The sequence below is a fragment of the Conger conger genome, chromosome 11 (assembly GCF_963514075.1).
Source record: "Conger conger chromosome 11, fConCon1.1, whole genome shotgun sequence".
NCBI classification, from domain to species: Eukaryota; Metazoa; Chordata; class Actinopteri; order Anguilliformes; family Congridae; genus Conger; species Conger conger.
In genome coordinates, this window is record NC_083770.1 from 27,933,750 (window position 1) to 27,959,008 (window position 25,259).

Below are 25,259 nucleotides of genomic sequence, written 5' to 3' on the forward strand. Positions count from 1 at the left end.
CATTTGCACATGCATCTGCCCAAGAAATGCTTCAGACAATAGATCCAATGCCATTTGTCCCTCTCTGTGCTCTTTTACTATCATCAAGGTTACGATGGACATTCTTTGTAGCTGGCAGTTAACTGTAAGTCACACAATGAGATTTAATTCTGAGCCAGCAATATATTAATATCTGGCTACTTATTACACTTTCAGTGATTTGATCAAATAGGAAAACTGCACATAATAGATTTGTGCATTCAAGTACTTTTAAAACAATTTTCTTCTCCCAGTGTAGTCGTATGTGTCCTCCATTATGGCAGACTAGCATTTATGTCCTCTGAAGTATTCCCCTTGTACACTCCATCAGTCGAGCTTTGCAGTCACTGACGCCGATTTATTCACAGTCATTTCGGAGACCACAACAGAGTTCTCACTGGCCAAACGGATACACTGTACACCTTCACTCTGGTCCGCTCTGAAAGGACTTACAATCTGGAGTCTGCATGAGTGAGGGATTAGAGACCTGTGTGAACAGGGGCAAGTGCGGCCACATGGAAAACAAAACAACCCACTTTAGTTTTTTTTTTGTTTAGTTTGAGTAAGTCCTGTATTTTATACATGTGCGTTACAATGCTTAAATGAGTTTTTTTTCTGTTCCAAAAAACTAAACGAGAAAGTATGGAAATTAACTTAATAGGGTACAATATGCAGCTGTGACTACTTGCCATCTGCTTTCCTCGTGCAGACATTTACAAATGCAGGCATGGGCAACACTTTCCACAAGGGAGTCTTTACTTCCCACTGCTGCTCCCCACCCCCTTTTCAGCCCACACAATCTGCACAATAACAATGATGACTAATAATATTAATAATGAGAATAATAATAATAATAATAATAATAAACATGGAAAGTGAAAGGTTAGGAGCAAAAACAAAATCAATGGAGATAAATACGTTACAGTTACTCCCAATGAAATATTTGACCTTTTTTTTTTTTTTTTTTTTTTTTCCAGACAGGAAGGAAAGAGCCCTCTCCTGCTTGCATGTTTGGAACACTCTTGGCAGAAATAACCGTCCGTTGTCGATGAATGATTCAGGAAAAGAAAGGGGGAATGGAGAGGAACAATTCTCCTGCCCAGAGCGGCCCTGTAACAACAACAAACATCAACAACATCGTTTAAAGGAAAAATGCCCTCTCCTCCTTAGTGGAGTAAACGAGTCTGTGGCAGTGGCCAGGGAAGCCGGTTTTGTGTTCTGGATGTGGGGGTGTTCTCATCCAGAGATTTCAGGGTTCTGTCTCCCCCCGCACGCACGGTCAGCGTGGTTCCCGTCCTCTCATGACCGGCTGCGGTCTTCTGTGGTTCCCACCAGCATCTTGCTGTAGAGCTTCTGCTGCTCCTCTTTGAACGTGTCCTTTACCTTCCCTCTCTTCAGCCCACCGTCCCTGCAGCGTCAGACACACGCAAGCGCACAGTTCAGCACACTCCACACAATCAGGCTGCCGAATTCACACCAGCCACTAACCAAATGTTGGTACATTTTATCTGTTGCTGGCAAGTTTGTTACCACCCAAATTTGGCATGGCGACCCATTTTGGGATCTTGTTAGATTATAAATATCTAGTTGTCTGGTAAAACCGTGAAACTGGCTGGTTAATTTTGGGCAGCACTGGCCACTGTGGTCAGTGGACGAAAAACGTTAGTTTTATGCCCTGCACACAATACAGAGCAGCAAGGAAGGCTTCAGGACTAGTGCAAGAAATAGTCAACTCACCACAGCAGGTCCACTAGCCCTCCTTGCCTGGCGATGGCTGCCTTGACTCGGTTAGCAAACTGCACAGCATCCTCTCCTTCCTGGAGAAAGCCACAAAATGGATGAGCCAGAAGACAGACAGACGCATGCGCAGACACTGCTTTTTACCCACAACCTGTTCTTCATGAGCAAGTCATTGTTATTATGCAGCTGAAGTTGAACACTAAGGCCCCATTTACACCCCGTAGCAAACTGCATCTCTGATTGGACCTGGAGACACATCTGGTGAGATCAGATACTGCTGGGGAAAAAGATGAGTATGTATCAGATCATGATCCGATCTACAGACCCAGCTGTACCTGAGGACGCATCAGGGTCACTGAATCTCATCACAACACTCCATGTCAATCCAACAGTCCCCTTTCCTTAAAATCTCCTGAAAGGTACTCTCAGAACACAGGAAAACAGTTCCAACAATCCCCGTTTAGCTTGGATATATAGCCTATGACAGCCGTCGATCTGCCTCACACTGTGAAGATGCTCATTCTGAAAGTAAACCCTGGGCTACCGTGGGAGGTGTGCATTCCTCGCTGGGGAATGATATGGGGGTAAGCGGGCTAGGTCTGTTGACCTCAGTGCTCATTAGCAGCCATGCCTGGGTTAGACCAGGCATCTGCGGACGCACAAACGGAGAATATGCTGATCTCACTATCCTGCCACGACATGGCCAACATGTAACCAGTGGTGCATTTGCAGTGTTAACAGAAGCAAGAAGGCAGCGGGAGATCAACAAGTTTTGTTGTTATGGTTGGGAAAATGAAAATGAAAAATGACTCAATAATTACAACGAAATGACAATTCAGTTACATGTATGACTTGGCATCCTCAATTTAACTAGTGCCATCTACCCACTCCTCAGTAGAATTGTTTACAAGGATTAAGTATTGCCAATGCGTTGCAATGGTCAAAGTCAGTGATTTCCTGTCACTTGTAATTTTGCTTAGGAAAATTGCAATAGTTGCTGTCATTTTCTTAGCATTACATTTTGTCACTGAAAACTGCCCCTTCCAGAGTTGCAAAGCCACAGAAAAAGTCCATGAAAGAGCATATTGGCACAACTACTATTGTTATTATTCTCCATCTGATTATGTAGTTTTTTTAAATGCAAATTAACGATGGAAAAAGACTCCCCAGCCAATATGCAATTAAATATACAGTGAATATATTGTTAAAATATATGACAGTTTGACACCTTAGAGAGCTTAATGTGGTTTGCAAATCATCTGTGCAAGGCAAAATGATATAGGCATTGCATAATCAGTAGAGGCGTTGAATGACTCACTAATTATATGCAAGCGATTTTGTTTTGGAAACTACGACTATGAGAACGACATTTGAGCTGCTCTTATTGAAATAATAATCCTGCGGCATTTCAAAACTGCATAGACAATGGAGGACGTCCTGAGGGCAGAATAAGAATGAGAGAGAGAGAGAGAGAGAGACAATAAGAGAATACAGCTGTATTCAATAACATGCGTTGGGGAGAGCGAAATCCAGACCAATGGGCTACACACAGACCTGTGGAATCTCCCCTCTCTTACCCAGCAGAGAACGGACAGCGTTCCCATCCACCCTCTCACGGAAAGTTTGAGCAAAGGGCAGAGCAGCTCTGAAGACTGCTCTGGGCACGGTGTGTGGGGTTTTCTGTGCTACAGGGGCTTCAGTGAAGGGAACAGCACAGGCCCTGCCAGGGCAGTCACTCTAGCGCTTTGTCTGGGAGCCCCTCGCACTCTACCCTTTTCCTGTTATTCCCCGAGCTGGGATCCAAGCACGGCTCTTTCCTATCCCGGCATGGAAGTTCAGCCAATGCCTTTTGAAAAGATGTGATAATGTGGGGCAGTTAGCTTACTGATATTTAGCCAAGCAGATAATTTCACTGACAAACTAGAATAACAATGGAAAGTTTTAGTCCGTTCAGCTACGAAACTAAAACGCACTAAGTTAGGAAACTCGAATGATAGTAAACTGTTCCAAGTTTCTAACATTAACAAAAGTAAATTTTTGTACAATTATAGCATTTCAGTAAAAAAAGAAGACATTTTAGAAACATTTAATTCTCTTGTGTTTGACCATGGGCAAACTCAAGACAGCCTTAAGGCACTGCAGAGCACTGCTGCTCGTGGAAATTTGATTTCCATATTATTTGCTTATTTTATTACCCTACGATGCATGTACGCTGGGTTTAGCGTGACTGTGGTCCGCACAGCTATGATGCCTTCTGCCCTTTCCTCCAAGGCCCGGTCTCAGCCCTGACCTTCTCAATGCTGAGCACTGATTTGGACACATATCCTCGGCCGGCAGCCATTTGCATCAGCCAAATACAGACACAGGATGCCATTTACATTCAAAGTCCATCTGGTGTGCGTAGAATAACTTATATGGGAAAACAGGGTTGCCTTATTTTTTTCCAAAACTAGGGCTGCTAATTGTTCACCTAAAGTTTAGAAGAAACCACTGAGATGTAGACACCAGGAATGCATATGAATAGACACCAATTTTAATTTAAATCCTTTATTAATTGGAGTCATATACATACACTCAGTGAGCACTTTATTAGGCATTTATTAGACTTATTTTTTAGACATATTAAGTCTTCTGCTGCTATAGCGAGAGTTTTGATGCATTGTGTGTTCAGAGATTCTCATCTGTATACCACTGTTGTAATGTTTGGTTATTTGCATCACTGTCACCTTCCTGTCAGCTTCCTGTCAGCTTTGACCAGTCTGGCCCTTCTTCTCCTCTTGTTTGCAGCTCACTGGATGTTTTTGTGTTTTGCACCATTCACTGCAAACTCTAGAGACTGTTGTGTGTGAAAATCCAAGGAGATCAGCAGTTCCTGAGATGCTCAATCCACCCTGTCTGGCACCAGCAATCATTCCACAATTCACTTAGATAAAATGTTTTCCCCATTCTGACATTCGATCTGAAAAACGTCTGAACCTCTCGACCACGTCTACAAGCTTTTATGCATTCAGCTTAATCAGCTGCAACACGATTGGCTGATTAAGTATTTGCATTAACAAGCTGGTGTACAGGTCGACCTATTAAAGTGATCACTGAGTGCACATTATGGTAGGCATGGTACATTATTGTTAGGCTACTCCAATTTTGCCACTATAATGCTTTAGTTTAAATAATAACCGATAATCAAACCAACAGTAATTGGATCTCATTAGAACATATTTGTTTTACCAATAGTGCCAAGACACATCCCTTGTGATAGTTTTTTTTTCTTTTTTTTTTTTCTCTCCTTCAGCACAGTCTAGCCCTCCCTTTATCCAGACAGGTAGAAAGCAGAGGCTAAGAGACAGAATAGGGACCACAGTTAGAAATGCCATGGCAGAGGATCCAACCTCCACCGCCTTAGCTGCTGATTACAGAACAACTAAGGCCAAGTACCCTGCTCAAGGGTACAATAGCCGTGCCCCAACTGGAGCTCAAACCCACAACCGTTGGGTTATAGGCCCAGTACCCCAACCACTATACTATGCTGCCTCCCTACAACCCACTGTGCCTTTAAAGTGTCGGCAATGTTTCAGTTCTGGTGGATTTAGTGACAGCTGTGGTTGCTGGTTGCATTCCAAACTAAGCTACTTAATAAAACGCATCAAGTAATTTATTTTTCTAGGAAGATAATCCAGCTGTAGCATATATGGAGAATGGAAACTGCAAAACAATGTTGTTTGACAAGGTAATATTGAGCAACATATCAAACCTCATTTTGTTATTTGAGATGCTTGCTCTTCCGCAATCGCCACGCAATGTTGTGCGCGCTTTTCTCGTTACACATCAAATCTCAGTACGTGGCGGGAATGTCACCCCAGACACAACTGGTTTATAACGTCAAGGAGAAATTTACAAATGCAAAGGCTTAGAATCGATATTGCCACAAAAATGCCATCCTGAGAAGGCATCAAATTTGGCATCTTTTAATATGAAGGTTAGGAGTTGACAGTTGAAAGAGAAGGTGTGGCTGGCGTACCTCTCGGCTCATGGGGGGCAGGTACCAGACGCTGCACACGATGGCCCAGCTGCTCATCATCCTCAGCAGGTAGTTGACCATGCCGAACTTGCTGCTGTTCCAGAAGGCGTCTCCGAAGCGCGGGTCGTACTGCGGGGTGCAGGAGAGGAGGGGTCAGGGGCGGAGCAGGAGGGGTCAGAGGTGGGAGAGGGGCAGAGCAGGAGGGGTCAGAGGTGGGAGAGGGGCAGAGCAGGAGGGGTCAGAGGTGGGGTCAGGGGCGGAGCAGGAGGGGTCAGAGCTGGGGTCAGGGGCGGAGCAGGAGGGGTCAGAGGTGGGAGAGGGGCGGAGCAGGAGGGGTCAGAGGTGGGAGAGGGGCGGAGCAGGAGGGGTCAGAGGTGGGGTCAGGGGCAGAGCAGGAGGGGTCAGAGCTGGGGTCAGGGGCGGAGCAGGAGGGGTCAGAGGTGGGGTCAGGGGCAGAGCAGGAGGGGTCAGAGGTGGGAGAGGGGCAGAGCAGGAGGGGTCAGGGGTGGATTGGGTATGGGGGAGCAGGAGGAGGGGTCTTACCTTGATGGCGACAGGGTAGACGGTGGAGCCGATCTCAAAGCTGCCCTTCTTGAACATCATCACTGAGGTGTTGTTGATGCAGGTGCCTGGAGCAGACAGGGGTAAACTTTACACAGGCATGGACACCAGAACTGGGTCAAATACACTATTCTTTTGGATTCAAATACACTTCTGCGCTTTACTGAGCTTGTCTGGTGTATTGGAACCTATGAAATCCTCTCAAAAAGTCCATCTAACACAGAACAATCTAACAAAAACAATTAAAAATACTTAAAAACAGTTGTTACTGCTTGATGTGAAATTTTCATATCCCACTGGCAAATGTTGAAATCAGTCAAACAGTCCTACCTCATTGGCAATATTTTTATTTTATTAGTTATTCACCAGAAAAGTAAAGGAAATAAGATTTCTCAGTACAAGACCAAAATACTTTTTTGTTTGTTTTTGATGTGTTACCCCAATACATTTCCATATGGGAACTGGAGCATGCATTTTGACCAGTGATAACATTAGCTGGTTTAGCAAACTGCAGTGGGTTTGCCTTTGCTGGTTTTGAGCTAAACAGCTGATTGACATAATAACCACAGGCCCTCATAGTCACAGTCCTTCAGTCCAGAAGAGAAGCACTCAGGACTCACCTTCAGGGAAAATCAGAATGGGTAGTTTAGTCGTGTCCTCGACATGATCGCTCAGCCTGCAGGGACAAGCAGTAGAACAATCTAGTCACACTCAGAGGATTGCCGGTGTTGATATGTGCCGTTTTAGTAGTTCATTCTATTAGTAGTAGTAGCATTTACTATTAATTTCACAATTTTCTCATCTCTTTTTTTGACCTTGATTGTTATTTTCCCCGTCTTGCTGTTCTTTCCAAAACATCTTTGTTTCTTTTCTCTTACTCCTTTGCTTTCAGGAAATACTTGGGGTCCACGTATCAAAACTCAATTCTTACTACTTGTATTAAAATTGTTCTAAAAGAAACTCTAAACTGAAACATTCTGTGCAGTTAAGGAAATTTGAAGTAATGCATGCAGTTCACCGTTTTGCCACCAGGTGTCGGTCTTTCACTTCGGAGCGCTCAAACCAGATGTGAGGGCAGGCCTTCACCATGGACCTCTGAATGACCCCCATCAGGCCCCCGTGAATCTGACCCACCTGGAAGACACAGCTGGCCTGTCAGTACTGCACTGGGCCAGGGCGGGCACACACACACAACCTACCAAAACAGAGTCAACCAACCAGGGCTCACACAAACACACTCAGAAACCTCTCCTTCACAAATATGAACAGAAAAACCCTTATGTGGAATTTACAACAGAAACAAGGCTGTTTATGGTGGGCTGAGACACATAAATATAAATATAAATACAAACACACACACGGGACACCTGTGGAACCATTGTTGCAGTCATTGTATTTAATATTCTTACGTTCACCACACTGTAGCAGAGTTTTTTGAGATATGAAATGATAAGCACACCGGACAGAGCGTCCCGTCCTACCATTGCATAGCAGCCGTCGCTGGCCAGGATGATGACGTCGATGGGCGAGGTGTGATTGGCCACGCAGATCCCGCCGTTCTTGGGCTTGTTCTCACTGTGGGGAGAGCGGAGGGCAGAGTGAGTGAGTGGGGCGAAGGGCACATTACAGGCAGCCTGGAGAACATCAGGTTCCCCTCACACTCTCCAGCAGAGCATGCAGGTCTACCTAACATACAGCACCTGAGGAGGGGAGGCTAAACCAGAGACACGCCAGCATCATTATTCAAGCAGGAACATCGTGACAAGCACAAGCATACATCTCTTACACAGGGGGCCCATAATGTCAGCTTTCCATAAAAGCAGCTGATGCCTTTCCTTTGGGTTTGAAAAACCTCTATACAACGCATTGATGCAAATACAACAGCAGTATGCTATTATGCCTTGGACAAGAACCCTCGGGCCTGTTGAACTAACTGGCACTCTGCACAGGCAGTGTATATCATGTCACGCTTGGCATTTATATTGCCTGGACGCGACATAAAGCATAATGTCAGTTTGAAATGAAGACATCCATCCATGAGAGTTCAGTTCAGTCGACTGAAAAAGCTGACAGGGAATGAGGGGCCAGCTTGATGTTATCAGCTTCTTGGTGAATTTAAACTGAATTAACCAATGTTGGAATTATGTGCTATATATATTTAGGCACAGCCGTACTGCTGAGATATTCAGTCCCAAGACCGATATCGCCCAGTGTGATGATTACAACTGGATTCTCTTATTGTCGTTAATTTTTCCGTTTTTATTGTTATGGATATGGTTCTAACAGCACAGTCTCAGAATAACATTTACATGAATTTCCGGAACCGATTTCAACCCTCAAATTGTACACTCAAATCATATTAAGCCTTAAACTTAAATACGATGTTACAAATTAATAATAGGAGAGAGTAAATTAATAAATTAAGGGTTCAAAATAGTAAACTGATGGCAGAAATTAAAAGGGCAACTACTTTCTTTTCAAACCAGAAGAAATGGTAAGACATGTTACAGAGATGTTCAAATGAAGGATTCACATAACCTGATTCAGGAGGAAATTGTAAGGACAGGCTTGGTAATTAATCCTCCTTCTCACTATGGGGGCTTAGAATGATGAACCCGTCAGAAGTGCAGAAGAAGGTGTCTGAGATGCAGGGCCAGGTGTGATGCAGTGACTGCAGACAGCTGCTAGCCTGACCTCCGCAGAAGGCAGGGACGGAGGCCGCAGTCACATTCCCTGGATATACGGTTTCTGATGGGGCTGCTGAAAAGGCCCAGTGGTGAGCTCTGGGTTTTTTAAGCACTGCAAAGCCACGTCACACCTGGAGCCCCGCCGCGAAGGTCTGGCTCTCAGTAAATGCGCAGAAATACAAGTCACAGCGCAATGGAACAAAATGAGAAAGAGCAACTGAAAACAGGTCGCGTGAAAAGCCTCTTAGGCTACTCTCCTAGCTTTATTTTACATACAATATGGAGAAGATTAAAACAGATCAAGGTTGTACACTGTGTAGCCAAAACATTTCGAAAAATCTGCCATTTCTAATCTGGGAAATTCTGCAAGCGAAAATAAATTAGGAAATTAGTGAAGGATTTTCAGGTAATCCGATTCTCTGGAGAGGCGCGCTCTCATTTCACCTGGAATGGAATTTTGAGTGAGTACAAATGACGTACAGTACTCAAACTAAAGCACGCATCTTCTCCATTTCTGAGAACAAGCCCAGACTTATCAAAAGAATGTACAAATGGCGGCGTCTCAGGAAAAAATCTATAATCGTGGAGCGTGCCAATTAACCTCGCCAGCAGCCATTCGAGTTCTCAAATGTGCAGTTAAAGCAGCGTTCAAAGCTTAATCCCATCAACAACAAACAAGTTTGTGGAGAACCTCAGGTAACTCTCTTAAGGGAATGTCATTGTAGGGGACAATTTGCATCCACATTAACATATGCAAAGTCATTTTTGGCTGACTGGATTATTATTGTGTGTGAGAGGACAGGCCTTCTGTATGCTTATCAAAATAACTAAATCAATCATGGAGGAGCACAGCGGCACAGTGCACTGTCGCCTCACAGCAAGAAGGTCCTGGGTTTGAATCCCGGCCTGGGCCTTTCTGTGTGGAGTTTGCACTTCTGCCCGTGTCTGTGTGGGTTTCCTCCGAGCACTCCAGTTTCCTCCCGCTATACAAAGACATGCAGGTTGAGACTAACAGGGTTTTGCTGCAAAAGAGCATGCTCAGTCAACTTACCCTGTATAAATAAAGGTAAATAAATAAATTATGCTGCAGTGCAAATGGAACAAGGGCCAACTTGTACTCCACAGTTACAAGCCTTGTATCATTCAGTCTGAGTTACAATTATAGACTTTTTAATAGATGCCCCCAATACGTCTGAATAATCACTATGAATGTAAATAGAGAAAACAAACTAGAAGTTAATCTCATCATCTTGTTTTCCACCCATAGGACTGAACACAAGGGGCATTCAGCAGGAAGTCAACGCTTCAAAAGACCATTCAGTGCAACAAATTTCCAATGACTCAACTGGCAGCGCGAAAACCACCATTTTCACCAAAGTCTGAGTTTGCCGCATGCCCACCCCCAGTTCCCATCAGTGTGACCACTCCCAGCCTCCTCCAGTCATGACGAGAGGACGTGGGACTTCTCTGTAATCGTCTGTTCCTGATATTCGCATTAAAAGCGACAACAGGCAAATCTACACTGCGGTGAAGTCCGGCCCAGGCAGCTATGGCTCCATTAAACTCACCTGCTGCTACCCAAATTTGGTGGAGCGGTAACAACGCCAATAAAATGTTCCGTCGTGATGGGAATACGCAATTTACAGCGCCATAAACGGCAAAGCGCTCTGTGGGCAAAAACAGGGGCTTGGTGGTATCTGACACAGGCCGTATAATCAGCTTCCCCACAGACCTTAAGAGCATGAGCAGCCACAACAGAACATGCGATTGTCTAAGAGAGAAACCGCAATGCATTTCTTCACCCAGCCCACGTTCGCATTGCACTCCGTTAATAAAAACTAAGACCCCCGTTGATTTGAGGATTAGAGTCGTTTGTTTGTGCACCGTGTTCGATTAACGTGGCTCTCGGCTGTACCGCGGGTGAGGGACGGAATGTCCTCGTTTGCCCAGGCTTTGTCCGTTTCAGCGATTACGGCGAAAGGCTTTTGTATGAGGGGCCACTAGAGCACAGGAGGGATCGATTCGGGCACTTAACTGCCTCCACCGAAGTCCACTGCCGAGCACAGAGGAGCACAAGCCGAACTGTGTGGGCATCGGACGACTAACGTCTAACGACCCCTGTTCAGTAGCACCAGTGTGGTGATCCAGCACAGGACACAAAAAGCTTTCATGAATACTGCATTTGAACGTCAATGGCCTGTGTAACCTGATAGGTCAGCAGAGTTCTTTCAATCCTTCGTCAACCCAAAGGAAATTTCATCACCTTCCATTGCAGCAGTCAACACTGGTGTAATAACAATGAAAGAGTCCCATGAAGGAGAATTATCCCTCATGAGGATTCATTGAGGGAAGCCTAGTGTTACTTCAGATGTGCTGTAGGTCACAAGGGAAAACCCAGGGCGACACCAGGCTGCCACCGCAACATTCAGAATATCCCCATGCGGACGGGTGATGCCACGACTGTAAAACCGCAGAAAACAGACTTGTTCCCTAAGCCACACAAGAGCAAAGAGTCAGCTAACTGCCCACAGTATGGCAACAAACCCCTGAATGGCACATTTTACCCTGCATAGCTGCCTTGATACTGGGGTGTGTGTCTATTATTGGGCTGGAGTGTACATGATTGCACATTGCGTGGCTCAGTGACTCACAGGGACACAGTATGTGTGTGGCTGGTTGGGCTGGAGTCTGCATTAGTTCCCCATGTGTGGCTTGTAGTGACTTGCGGGGGCACTGGGTGTGTGGTTGATTGCACTGGAGTGTATACGAGTTCCCCACATGAGGCTCAGAGAGACTTGCAGGGGCACTGGGTGTGCGGTTGATTGTGCTGGAGTATATGAGTACACCACGTGTGGCTCAGAGAGACTTGCGGGGGCACTGGGTGTGTGTGGCTGATTGTTCTGCACCATGTGAGGCTCATCGTGGACACTGACCTGTCGTGGTAGGTGATAATGGCAGTCAGGGCTCGAACGCAGATCCGGTAGCACATCAGATGCACCTTTTCACTGAGGACGTTCTTCATCCTCCAGGGCCACAAGAAACAACAGTTAATCTTCATGACTTCTCTTTTTTAAGAGAGAATCAAAGCAAGAGTTCGGAATGGGGGGGTGCTGATGAGTAGGGCTAGTGGAAGAGGGGTTTTAAGGAGTTGAAGCCACAGATGTTCTAGCCTACCTTCCATTGGGCAGAAAACCAATGATGGTGGTGAGAACTACGAGGAGCCCCACTCCAGTGAAGGCCAATGTTACCCTGTAGGGACACAGACACACAAGCCTCCTGTAAAGGGCTCAACCAACTTTCCCAAGAAGTCACATCAGCTTCTAAATTACAAAAGCGGGTCACACCCATATGAAATCATGTTTGCTCTCTTCTCTCAAAACAAATATGTACATTGTATTAAAAGGTCACCTTCCTTAGAGCAACCAGGATAGGCACATAAATAGCCATGGTATAAATAATAAAACCACGTAATTGTGGAGAATAAACATTACTCTAGGGGTGGAGGGGTTTGAAGAGGAACCATGTGTGCTGGACCATTAAGAGGAAATCCAAGGAACATTGTGTGCTGATTTTTCACAATTACAATTGACTGAATAACAAACCACCCTGTATTACCCTATACCAAACATTCCAATTGCCCGTGTTTTAATTAGGGATTCTGGCAGTTGGGATCAGGTGATCCTGAGAACAACACCTTCTCCAAGCCGCATGGTCCCGCCCGGGTACCCGGGTGCCCGGGTGCTGTTGTACGCAGCCATCTCACTAACACCCCTTGTCGAGTTCTCTCCCCACCCTTGAAGAGGCGAGCCAATTATGCCGCTCCATGTGGGCAAGCCAAACTCAGCTTTAGCGGGACCAGGAATCGAACCCAGGTCCTCGGTGTACAACTAAAAACTAAAAACGTAAGGGGCTGAACAGCAGAGCCAATGACTGCCTCCGTTTCCCCTGTCCCAGGAGCATACTGAGAAATATGGGTTAAAGCAGGCTGCGTCTCAGGCCTAATCCAGCTCAAATCCCCAGATGGCTGGTGGCTGTGCAGATTTAACTGAGCCGCTCATTAGCTGCGGTCTGGGTGAAGGGGAATCCGACCAGTCGCTCGTTTGGCACGTCCTGTAACGAGTCTCCGGACGGACTGGGCGTCAGACTGCCAGTCCACATGGAAGGGTGATACCTCTCTCTGAGGGTGGGGCACTAACACAGGGCCCCTCCCCCAACCCCCCGGCACTTGACATTTATACATGATGCACTAACTGGCTCGGCAGGTAGTGGAGGGAGGGGCAGCTGCCGTTGGTGCGGTAATCAATCAAGGTAACCCGATAATAAACCCTCCCCTCAAGCAGCCCTCCTCGGGCTCACCGGCACACACCATTTTGTCTGCTGAAAAAGGGCAGGTGGGCGTGGCCTTACCACATACAGAATGGTTAAAGGTTATGAGGCTATGCATTGGACCAAATAAAGACTAAGTGTGACTTAGTCCATGATACAGAATGGTTAAAGGTTACAAGGGTATGTACTGTACTAAATAAAGACCAGGCAACAGCTAATTTAGACCCTGAATCTCAGATGATTTCACAACCCGTCCTATTAAAGACTTTTAATAGCCCGCACCTGGGGCGTTCCGAAACTCAGTCACCTCATTATCCAGCCCGAGATAACAGTGTCATCTATTCAGATTTATTCATTTATTCACTTGGATCCTCATTAGCCGTTATCCCTGGGATTTGCATGCACCGGGGGATTGAACGACGAGCACAACAATCCACCCAAACCACATTGTCGAAGACCGCAAACTGCAACGGAAACAGAGCCGTTAGCGTTTAGGCTGCTTTCGTCTGGCAGCGTGTAAATCAACACAACAGGTCGAGAGATGTGTGGCATGATTGAAGCCTCTACATTTGGCAGAGAAGAAGAAAGAAAGAGTCTCAAGTACAGCCAGCTCTGCCAAGGAACTGTGTGTGGTCTGGCAACCCAGAGCAGCGCTGCTTAAAAACAAAATCAGGTCACTGAGAGAGAGCCCAACTAGGCCTCCAGGCGAACTAGGCCCTGCATCAGTGACCCTACACACACCAGAGCTCCAGCCCTCTTGCTCAAAGCCATGAGTGGTGCACATTCAAGCCAGCCTCGCACGTTTCTGATAAGGACAGCAGTGTGAGGAATTCAGCGCAACTCACTGCTTCTCACCGGAGAGTTGCTGCACCGCTGCATAACGCCGGAAGGTCTGGGAGATGTAGTCCACTCCCGCGTGCGGAGGAATCTCTCATTTCCCCCATTCTGACGGGACCGTAATTACACGACACAAATGAGCAAAGCAATAACTCTGGTTAAGCGCTGGAGTTAAAATGGCGTGCCTGCACTGTATCAGTGGCAGTGGGGTTTGGGGCCAGCGGGTACAGAGGGGGGGGGGGGGGGGGATCTGCCATCCAGGTCAGGCACGGGTCAACAAACTTGTTGTCCCTACTGCAGACACCGTTGGTCCTCTGGGGAAGGCTCTCTTGCCACCACTCTCTGCAGTCAATCCTCTGCCAGCAGCGGCTGACCTATACAAGCTCAGTCCTGCTGTCCTCATACTGACACAGGGAGTCCATGCCCTCACGCTCCACTCTTCTCCCTCAGGCCACAGATTCACACTTCCATTGGTGAAATGCAATAGATGGGGGGAAAAAAACCTTTATACCTACAGCCTTAGGCTTACTGAACTCTAATACTCAGGCATACTAACCATTTTCTTCTTGAAATTGTTGTGTGTAGTGTGTATTGAGAATGCCTATTGTGAATGTGTTTCATAGTATTTCTTATAAACATCTTTACTCCTGGCTGGAAAGAGAATTTCCCTACAAGGGAGAATTAAGGCACTGAAATCAGTCAAATACGGTTCTGCATTCGACTAAGCTCGCCTGGTGTATTGGAAAAAATTAAATGATCCCAAAAGTGCAAACCTATCTGCTCCACCTTGCAGGTGCAAACGCACCAGAGAAGATGAAAGGGCAGAGGAGAGGAAGCGCTGACCTGAGGGGCAGCAGGAAGCCGTAGCGGATGAGCACGCCCAGGCCCCACAGCACGGTCAGCCTCAGGCTGATGTGCTGGAAGTTGTAGTTGCTGCGGTGTGAGCAGGTTCCAGGACTCCAGCTCCTCGGCTGAGAAGCGCTTGGTCACCTCGTCGTCCATGATGCTCTCCACGCCGCGGCGGCAGAAGTAGAAGAGGTCGGTACATCTCGAAGGCCGCCGCGGCTCCCAGGTCCCGGTTGCTGCCGCTGCGGCGGATCTCTTTGATCTCCTCCTCCAGGGAGGTGGGCCTCCTTGGCGATGATGCCTGGAGAGGGTGATGTGATTGACAGGGGCATCAACACACACACGGACACAGACAGGACACACGCACACATTCTCACATGTAGACAGACTTGCACTCTCCCTCAAACAAACAAACACATTCTCTCACACACACAGGTTCTGACATACACAGACACACACAAGCACGTATGAACACACACTTAAGTTCTTACACATACACAAGTCAAACTAGCCCAAAAACAAACGGACACAAACACACACATTAATTTTCTCACACTAGCTCAGCCACAAACACACATTCAAACAAGCTTTGCCAAACACACAGTGCCGCTTCATACCATTAGTATAGGGGTTTGTAGAGCAGGTGGTTCTTCTCCTTGGCTCCTCTCTCTATTCTCAGCGTTGGCCCACTGAAAGAAGAGGACGAGAAGCACGATGCCCAGTCAGATATTCCCAGAAATGAAGACTTATCTGGCACCCGTTCCCTCGGCTGGGCTGCCAATCAACACTCCTAACAAACTGGCTTCTCTGGGCTGGGACTCAATTTAGTGCACAGCCAATTCAGACCACTGCAGAATTAAGACGCATCCTCTTCCTAAAGCTCATTAAAGACAAGGCGCAAAGTAATACTTTCAATTTGTTATAATAAAGAACGAAAACCAAATACTATGATTCTAGCCCTGTATTACTTTGTTGTGATTTTATATTAAAGCAGCAAAGCCCTTATGCTGCTAACTAGAGAAGGACTTTGCAAAGGTAACTTGGAGCCCATGTTTATTGCATACTTAAAATATATTATTTACATATTACACATCACTGCTGTGAATGTTCAATGGGCTGTCAATCAAAAGTGCACTTGATATGAAAATGCATACAGAAAAGGCCAAAGCATGTCTCATAGAACTTCAGTTCAGAGCCTGGGGTCTTTAACTGCTCACAACACAGATTAGCCTAACCCTGGCATCTACAGCATCACATCATTTTAAACTATGCTGCTGGGTTTCAAATCATTATTAAAAGTAGGAGACCTGACAATGCTTTTATTAAAAGTGCTTAAAGCTCTCCTCTGGGCTTGGTGTCTGAGCTGGTGTGGGGCCAGTCACACCACATCTCACGCCACGGTCACATCGACCAGTCCAAACACAAACAAATTCAGAGTTCAAAAAAAGAGAGAGAGATCATACTTCTGCTCTGCAAACACCATCCTTGCTATTGACTTAAAGCTACCTCGATGAGCGAGTACACAGACAAGCGCTTTTTTATGGCTAACAGACCCAGCTGGCTACACAGTGCAGGTAGAGAGGGCCACTCGTATTACCATTCACTTCCCCTGATGATAACTATATCCGTCTGCGTTCATTGGACTGAGTTTATATGTAGGCTGAAGGTGGTATAATTAGCCATTTTATGCCAGAAGATTACATCTGAATCGCTTACTTACGTCAGCCTAAATCTTTTTAACATTGTTTAAGTAATTTGCTGATGATTAAGGACAGGCTGAGTAGGCAGGATAACATTACAGCTGCACCAAATCAATGGCTTTTGCAGGATGAATTGAGTGGGGGACGTTACGCAACACTGCGACTACGAAGGCCAGCGCTTCAGCTTTTTCAGCTGGTAGGAAAACCCTAAAACAGCCATCCCCTGAAAGGAACACAAAAACAGCTTGTGTTACACATTCATGTAAAAATACACCATTGGCGTATTCATTACAGAGACCCTGCCATTCTGTGACATCGAACAGTGTGACTTTTTCACAGCTTTGTAAGCAGGCTGGTAACTGATTGATAGCAATGTGGCGTCTCTGTAATGGGTTCCAGGCAGGAGTGTGCACGCTTCTTTACACAGTTGGCTGATATGGCGGTTACGTGCACGCGCAGGCTCACGCAAGCAAAGCCCGTTCTGAGGAGAGCTGAAAAGGACAGCGTGTTCCTTCTTCTGTACAACAAGCATGAGGGGGGAGGGGGGTGTGCCTGGTGTCTGCAGCAGGTCAAATTCATTACTCCCCCGGGTGGGCGCGCACACGCAGACACACGCGCACACACGGCGGAGAGCGACGCTCCCCCAACCCAGCGTGCGAGTCAGCCCATGTGCTGAGGGGGGTCAGCTGGTGCGCAGAAAAGCACAGGCATTGTTCACATTCTCTACAACAGGTTGGCCATTGAGCCTAGACTGGGAGCGATGCTGCTGCCTGTTGCAGAGAGGCTGCTGTGGGCTGTTCTGGGGGGTGAACAGTGCCTGTTGCAGAGAGGCTGCTGTGGGCTGCTGTGGGCTGTTCTGGGGGGTGAACAGTGTCTGTTGCAGAGAGGCTGCTGTGGGCTGTTCTGGGGGGTGAACAGTGCCTGTTGCAGAGAGGCTGCTGTGGGCTGCTGTGGGCTGTTCTGGGGGGTGAACAGTGCCTGTTGCAGAGAGGCTGCTGTGGGCTGTTCTGGGGGGGTGAACAGTGCCTGTTGCAGAGAGGCTGCTGTGGGCTGTTCTGGGGGGTGAACAGTGTCTGTTGCAGAGAGGCTGCTGTGGGCTGTTCTGGGGGGTGAACAGTGTCTGTTGCAGAGAGGCTGCTGTGGGCTGTTCTGGGGGGTGAACAGTGTCTGTTGCAGAGAGGCTGCTGTGGGCTGCTGTGGGCTGTTCTGGGGGGTGAACAGTGCCTGTTGCAGAGAGGCTGCTGTGGGCTGTTCTGGGGGGGTGAACAGTGCCTGTTGCAGAGAGGCTGCTGTGGGCTGTTCTGGGGGGTGAACAGTGTCTGTTGCAGAGAGGCTGCTGTGGGCTGTTCTGGGGTGGTGAACAGTGTCTGTTGCAGAGAGGCTGCTGTGGGCAGTTCTGGGGGGTGAACAGTGTCTGTTACAGAGAGGCTGCTGTGGGCTGTTCTGGGGGGTGAACAGGTTCAAGCGCTCACTGCCGGGTCTCTATGGCCTGTGGAAAGGGTGGGTTAGGTCTGGGTCTCCCAGACTCTCTGATGCAGCTAATCCTGAAGAAAAGCCAGTTTATGTAATGTTATGGTTTTATAACTGTTCATGGAAGATCAGTGTCTCGCCGCTCGAGATGGAAAAACAACACTCCGGAGCTCTGGAGGAAGGCTGGAAGATTGGGAATAGGAAAACTAGGTACTGGAGTTCTGGACTAAAGGTCCACCATCTGGGAATGGGAAAATATGACACCGGAGACTTGTGCGAAAATCTCATGGATTGGGACTAGGAGAATACGGTACTGGATGACAGGAGGGTAGGCCAATGGTTTGGGAATGGGGAAAAACGGTACTGGAGTTCTGGAGGGAACGTAAACTCCATTAGACTGTATACGCAGTATGCGCTTTCTTTTTTTGTTTTTGTTAGTCATCATCTTTTTTCCATTTCCCCTTCCAACCCTCCCCGTTACCGGCGTTTCCCGCCTCTGCAAAGCAGCCGTTGAGGGATCTGCTGTTAATCCTGGAGAACGGCGGTTGCGTCTGAAGGGCGGGTGCAGGGGCGTGGGGCCAGGAGGAACGCCTTGGGCAGCCGCGACGGTGCAGGAATGCGTGCGCTGTTAACAGGGCGTAGGCCGCTCACGGCGTTCAGATCTGCGACGGTTATGTGCCGGATCAAAATAGATCTGCTATCCATACGCAACACTGCAGCAGAGGCCAGCCACAAACACACAGCAGCAGCCAGGCCCTGTGCCCAGCTACAGAGCCACCCTGATTCAGTGTACATCTGGAGGACACTACGCCAGGCCTGCTTGTGATAAATATTCACCTAACTTAACTGAAATATGAAAGATGATGTTCAAAGTTGTATTTAACACATGCTACAGTTAGTCAGCAAAGTTTTTTTTTCATCCCAGATGGTTGCATTTAGCAACATGGAGTTTTACGTTAAAGAATATTATTTTTTATTTTTATTTACTTTTTTACATACTGAAGCTTTTAATTTCAGTTGTCTAGACCTTAGACAGAAATATGACCCCAATTGCCCAAGAGTGCACCTCGATCAAATTTTAGCAGAAGCATTCATAACTAGATAATGTTGTGGAAAACCAAGGGTAAAAGTGAGATTTCCCCATCAGTGTAAGGCAGGGGCAGAGGTGTCCCCAAACAGGACATTACATAACGGTGTGGAAACATGCTGTGGAGGGGGGTGTTCTCAGAGCCATTAGAAAGAGTGTGGAGGCCCACTTCCCCCAGCTTTCCCCCGGCTGGCCCCTCCCCCACCCACGCCTCCCTGGCCTTGTTTGTGGCAGCTGTGCTGCATCATCACACCAGGATAACGGCCCTGTGGGTCCCTGTGGGGCTGTCCGTCTCCATATGAGCTTCAGTTCAGCATCCCCCCCAGAGAAGAGGTGGGGGAGAGGTGTAGATTTTGTTCACGAACCAGACCGGACCTCAGCCGCGAACCCTGAGAACTGCAAAGCCACTGCAAAGGTGTACCGTCCATTCTTCCAGGGAAGGCACCTAAACTTCACCCCCCACCCCCGCTTCTGTGTTTCACTTGGGCCTTCATGGCCAAAACACTGCCTGGGTATTGGGCAGGCGTAACCCTGTACAGCAGGGGCGCCCATTCTTACCTGAAAAGGGCTGGAGTAGGTGCAGGTTTTTGTTTCATCCCAGCACTAATCCATCCGATTCTACTTATCAAGGTCCTAATTCAAGACCATGACTTATTAATTAGTTGAATCACGTGTCCGATTGCTGGGTTGAAACAAAAACCTGCACCCACATAGGTTTTGTGTGTAGGTGTGGCCAAACTAAATTATAAGATTTGTCACCGCCCAGACAGTCCTCAGGGTCCTGTCATATCAGGTCATTTGGGGGGAGACGTCCTCAGTGCCTAAGTGATTGCGCATAGCCTGCAGTGCTGGATGGGTGGGGAGTGCCGTGCGAAGAGTACTTCAAGATCAAACGTGGATGTCTTGAATGCAAATGAAGTCCCTCAGGCAAGGCCCACTGTAAGCTCCCTAGCTGTTCAGCCTGAATATTGATGAGGGAGACATGTTGGATTTTAACTGCTTAGTTTCCATTGTCAGGGCCATTTTGCTCATTGTACCTGGAGGTCTTTTTTTATACAGTCACTCTACTGTATAAAAATACATTTGCATTTGAAAGCGCAAGACTTCAACCTGAAGTACTACAAAAAGCAGCAAAGTGCTACTTAGTCATCCGTCACATGACTGTTATGTGGTCATCGGAGCTCTTTCACGCCTCTCTCTACTGCGAGATCCGCTGGAGTTGCGTGAGTAAAGAGCTCCCCCCTGCTCCCCCTCCCGGGGGTCAAATTATTCCTGGATCTTCAGCTCCCTCCCTGAGCACATTCCCAGGAAAGTGCTGACGGTTCTGGTGCCCCCCACCCCCGGCGAAGTGGCAGGATGAGCAACGGAACGGTAACCTTCTCCGGTTTCAGCCACTGGCCGGCACTGTGGGAGGTGAAGGCCTGTGGCTGTTATTAAGTAGGAATGTTCTCTTCAGAGGAACACTGTGTTTTCTGGGGGGAGGGAGGGCTGAAAGGGAGAAGCTGAAGGCATGCTGAAACCAGCCCCTTCCTGGAGCCAGCGCGACCTTCAGTAAACTTGGTCAGGGTCCGTTGACACAGCAGTGTCAGCCTGACCTCCCAATCCCCCCCACCGCTGGAGCCAGAGCCAAGTTCAACACACACCTGGGGGGAAGCAGCCTCCTGTCCCAGGCAGGCCGACACAGGGCTGGGGGAGACCGTGATGTTATCTACACAGAACAGTCGCGCCATGCGCAGCCTGGGTAAAGGGGCGAGGCTTAAAGTGTACCCAACAAGCCAGGCCAAGAATCAGCGTCAAGAATGAAGCGTCATCTTTCAACAATTCCGAATTAATTTTTGATATGTGGTTAAATGTGTTGCGGCCGACTCAGTTTTAGGAAGGAAAGATGACTGATAATACCAACACACCCAGTGTGCACTGTAGCAATGGTGTGGGCCTCTCTGCTGGGGCCCCGGTCGCTAGGCTAACGGGCTAAAGGGGCTGTGCACTGGAAAGAAAGAGGCTCCTCCTGGCTGAATGGGGAAGGATATGAGGCACAGGCTGCCCAGCCCTAGCACAATGGAGTGGGGACAGGGGAGGGGACAGAGGCACAGCGAATGACCTCAAGTAAACCCTACGGGTGTTACAGCGCATTCAGGAACCAGGCAGAAAGGAGAATGCTTTTAAAAAAAATACAATTTGTACTCTTATGATACGCAGTTGCATGTACAACTGTATGTTATGAATCACCCCACTTTAAGCTTAGAACCAGCTTAAATATTTACTCATGGTTATAATTATTGTGAGTGAACAATAATACGCAGAACACTAAATGCAGCAAGACATCTTGGGAACTGTATTAGAGCTAAAATGGACTACAGAAGATTCTCAAGTCCTTTGATATAGTAGATGAGCAAGAGCAAGCCTTGCTTTTCACTCAGTTGCCAAATAACTCAGCAGAAGTATCACAATGCATAAGATACACACTTTTTCCTACATGATCCTTGGTCTCCTAGTTTAATTGAATGGGGATCTAGGTGGGAGTGCAGCCATTTCCCATGGGGCTTTTTCACACTCGGGGTGGAAGAACAGTCAGTTTCTAACACTGATTGGAGAAGAATATGTGGGTTCCAGGCCTACATTATGCAGACCGGGACTAAAGAATTACACATGCAGGGCCTTAACACAGCACAGAACACAATACTCTTTCATTCTAGCCATCACTCCTTTAAAAGTGAACTTGTACGCCCTGGCCAAGTAATCACACAGATATGCAGTGCAGCAACAATCCACTCAACAATAGCACAGTACAAGGCATCTGCCCAGTTTAGTACTAAGTGCCAACACTGTTAATGTGCTAGAACCTAGATGACCAATTACAAGCTGCCATCTGGTTAATGCTACAGTGAATGACTAAGATTAAAAACATGGTAGGAACTGGATTAAAGATTCTGAGAACCACCCGAATGGTTTGATACTTTGCTCTGGATTATGTTATGATAGATGCAATGATTACATTGGTGTCCAAGGCATATGAAATTTTACATTAGTCTTATCCAGAGCAACTTAAGTTATTTTCTTTGTCATTTTATAATTCTGTGTTTTACTAAAGCAAACGTACATTGCTCAAAAGTACAACAGTAGTACCCACCTGGATATGAAACCTACAATCTTGGGAGTTCTAATCCCCAGTTCGTTCCAGCAACCATTACAGATGCAACACTGCCACCCCTTAAACCGTGTCTAAAAATATGTGTGTTTCAGAAGAAGCTGCTCCTGAGGCCAAAGGTCGGTTAGGAAGGTAGGTTCACCGAGTGGGCAGTGACATGCCGCACTCCACCAAGCTATCCATTACACTGCAGGGAGATCCCCAGAACTGCCCATCCACCCCAGCACTGCCCATCCACCCCAGCCGCCCATGCCACTCACCTCAAAGAGCTTGAGCAGGGACTTCATGTAGAGGCGGCGGATGCCGAAGGAGACGCCGAAGATGGCGGGAACGATGATGAAGACGAGCAGCAGGGTGCACCAGACGGTGAAGGAGATGCCCAAGAGCATGCACAGCAGGTTGTCAAAGGGGGAGGGGAACCAGCCCATCTTGGCGGACCACCGGGCGAGGAATTGCGAGGAGAAGGGTCTTGCGCGCGCAAACAAGTGTTTGTTTTTCGGCCAGACGGCCCTACCCTTCCTGGACCTCTACGGTCTCAGTCTCTGCAGCCTGTGCAGGAACAGAGGGCTCCCCCGTGCAGAAGGGTGGAGACCACCTCCATGGAGGTGCACATTCCACTGGGGCGCTCCCGCAGGCCGGAAGTCTGAAGCTTTATTTACACCCTGTCAGCAGTCCCGGCCCAGCTTCAGTTACGTTCGGCTGCTTCGTTTCCCTCTCGCAATAAACGCAGCCATGCAGATTATTTCCAACCAGTCAGTCTTCAACTACATCGCTGAGTGATACAGTGTGCACACATTTATTTAAAGACACATTTACATTTATTTTCCCCACATCCTTTTTTTTTTTTTTTTACACTTCTTACTCCGATTGTGTTAACTGCTTCAGTAAAGATGTCTGGTTGGAGCGGACAGCATCACACAAATAAATCCTCAAGAAGGGATCAACAGGACTCCAAGAAGTTGCACCTGAACCTGAGAAAGCAAAGAAAAGAGATTATTTTCCAGGTTCTGCAGGGTTTTTTTACAATCATTGAGAAGGGAAAACTAGAGAATGATCAGGCGATCTCATTGGTGGCAATAGCCTGCAAATACCATTGCTGATACAAGCAATCTGAAAGTACACCCCAAGCTATTAAAAGGAGGTAGAACTGCTCAACTCAAGCAGCTGCTCAAATGATATGTCCACTACCAGGCCTGCCCTGGGCTTCACCTTAAGAGATATTTCAATCATATCAATCAAACTTCCCGACACAAGTATTCTTAGTCTTGACACAATGATTCCCTGATGTCTCCAATGAGCAACACGTGTGCCAAGTCCGCGATCCACTATGATGCAACCTCACCTACAGCTGTAGAACAACTAACCCAGGGAAATCTTAAGCACTGAACGGAATTATTCTTCGTACAATGTAGAACAGTGACGTGTATATAACAGAGAACGGTTCACAATGCAGCGTCTGCATCCACTACACAATAACAGAAGATGTCCAGAAAGCGGACAGTCTGTAGCTAACGTATGCCATGCATGTTTTTCAAATGTAGTCATGGACTCAAAATTATGTGGAAAATCTAAACGTTAACTACAGTGAACGTGTATGCATGTATACAGGCAGGGTTGCATGGATGTTTTTACTGAGCCGTTTCCCGTAGTTTTGACACTATGACACAGTATCTATTCAGTCCAGGCTGGCCAGCTAAATTCTCAGTGACAGATGGACAGCTGAATTAGATGCCGGTAGCTTGACATCAAACTACTGCAAGGGAACGTTACGAGGTCTATTCAAAAGTTAAAATAAACGTATACAGTCGTTTGCATTCTTGTACGTTAATTATCAATCACACAGCATGTCCGTATATAGTATTAGCTAGTATAGACTCAAAATCGTAAAACTAAGCAGGTGCTAACAGAGGTGTTCGTTCATTACCGTTAACTTGCACGATAAATATGTGCAGTGTGCTCAACAAGTCAAACAGTAACTATTACCTTGCGTGTATTTTGCGAATAGCTCGCGCTACCGAACTAGCAGTTAACGTTACCGCATATGCACTGAATCCAGTAAAAAAAATCAATTAATTCGAAATAACGGTTAGGCGAGTTGTGAATTACATCATATGCACGATGTACACCTTATGCCACTTATGTTAGAAAGCTGATGTAACGTTATCTGACATAAATCGGCGAAGCCTCTGGCTAACGTTAGCTAATGTGCTAACAAAAAAGGAACACTATGTAACGTTAGTAGCAGCAGCCAATCCAAATGATAGCTGGACGTTCCCGTGGCTGACTAGTGACTACGCACCAGAATCGACATCGTGCGTAGTTGGTTTCTTTACAACTCTGCATGTGTAAAGTAACTTACAGTAACAAGCTAGCAATATGGATAACCAAGCGACCGCTAGCCTTGGGATAAATATCTGGCCACGATAGCTACGTATTAGATATTTCAGATAACAGTGATGAGAGCTAGCAAGCTACCCTAGCTCAGCAAAATGATGCCAATGTCATGACACGTTTCCGTCCATCTAAGTCCCTATAGGTAGCTGGCTAGCTCGTTTAGCATGAAAGCCAGTCGTGGAAATAATAAAATGCAGTAAACAGCTACTCGGCTAATAATGATTGCAGTTGAATCAAACACACATTTAAATCCCAAAGATTATCCCACATATTTTGGAGTTACTCACCGCATTTCTGACTACAGGTTTCCCCCGCAATGTGCTTTGCCTTTGTGTCCGGCCTGCAAATTCGCGCATCAAATCTGCCCGACGCCAGGCTGGACAAGCACGCGCTGCGGGATCCCGTAGAACGCGCGCATTGTGCGCTA

General features: G+C 47.1%; 1 protein-coding gene across 1 annotated transcript; it reads right to left on the reverse strand.

The window, feature by feature from the left end:
• Positions 1 to 349: 349 nt before the first annotated feature.
• Positions 350 to 25,259, reverse strand: gpat4 (glycerol-3-phosphate acyltransferase 4). The gene is given in 16 exon segments (XM_061259665.1): positions 350 to 1,426; positions 1,756 to 1,835; positions 5,777 to 5,905; positions 6,320 to 6,405; positions 6,958 to 7,013; positions 7,356 to 7,471; positions 7,819 to 7,912; positions 11,958 to 12,047; positions 12,199 to 12,273; positions 15,031 to 15,125; positions 15,127 to 15,231; positions 15,233 to 15,334; positions 15,632 to 15,715; positions 15,717 to 15,722; positions 22,699 to 23,409; positions 25,120 to 25,259. Coding segments are annotated over 15 exon segments (1,395 nt in total). The 5' UTR covers positions 22,867 to 23,409; positions 25,120 to 25,259; the 3' UTR covers positions 350 to 1,317.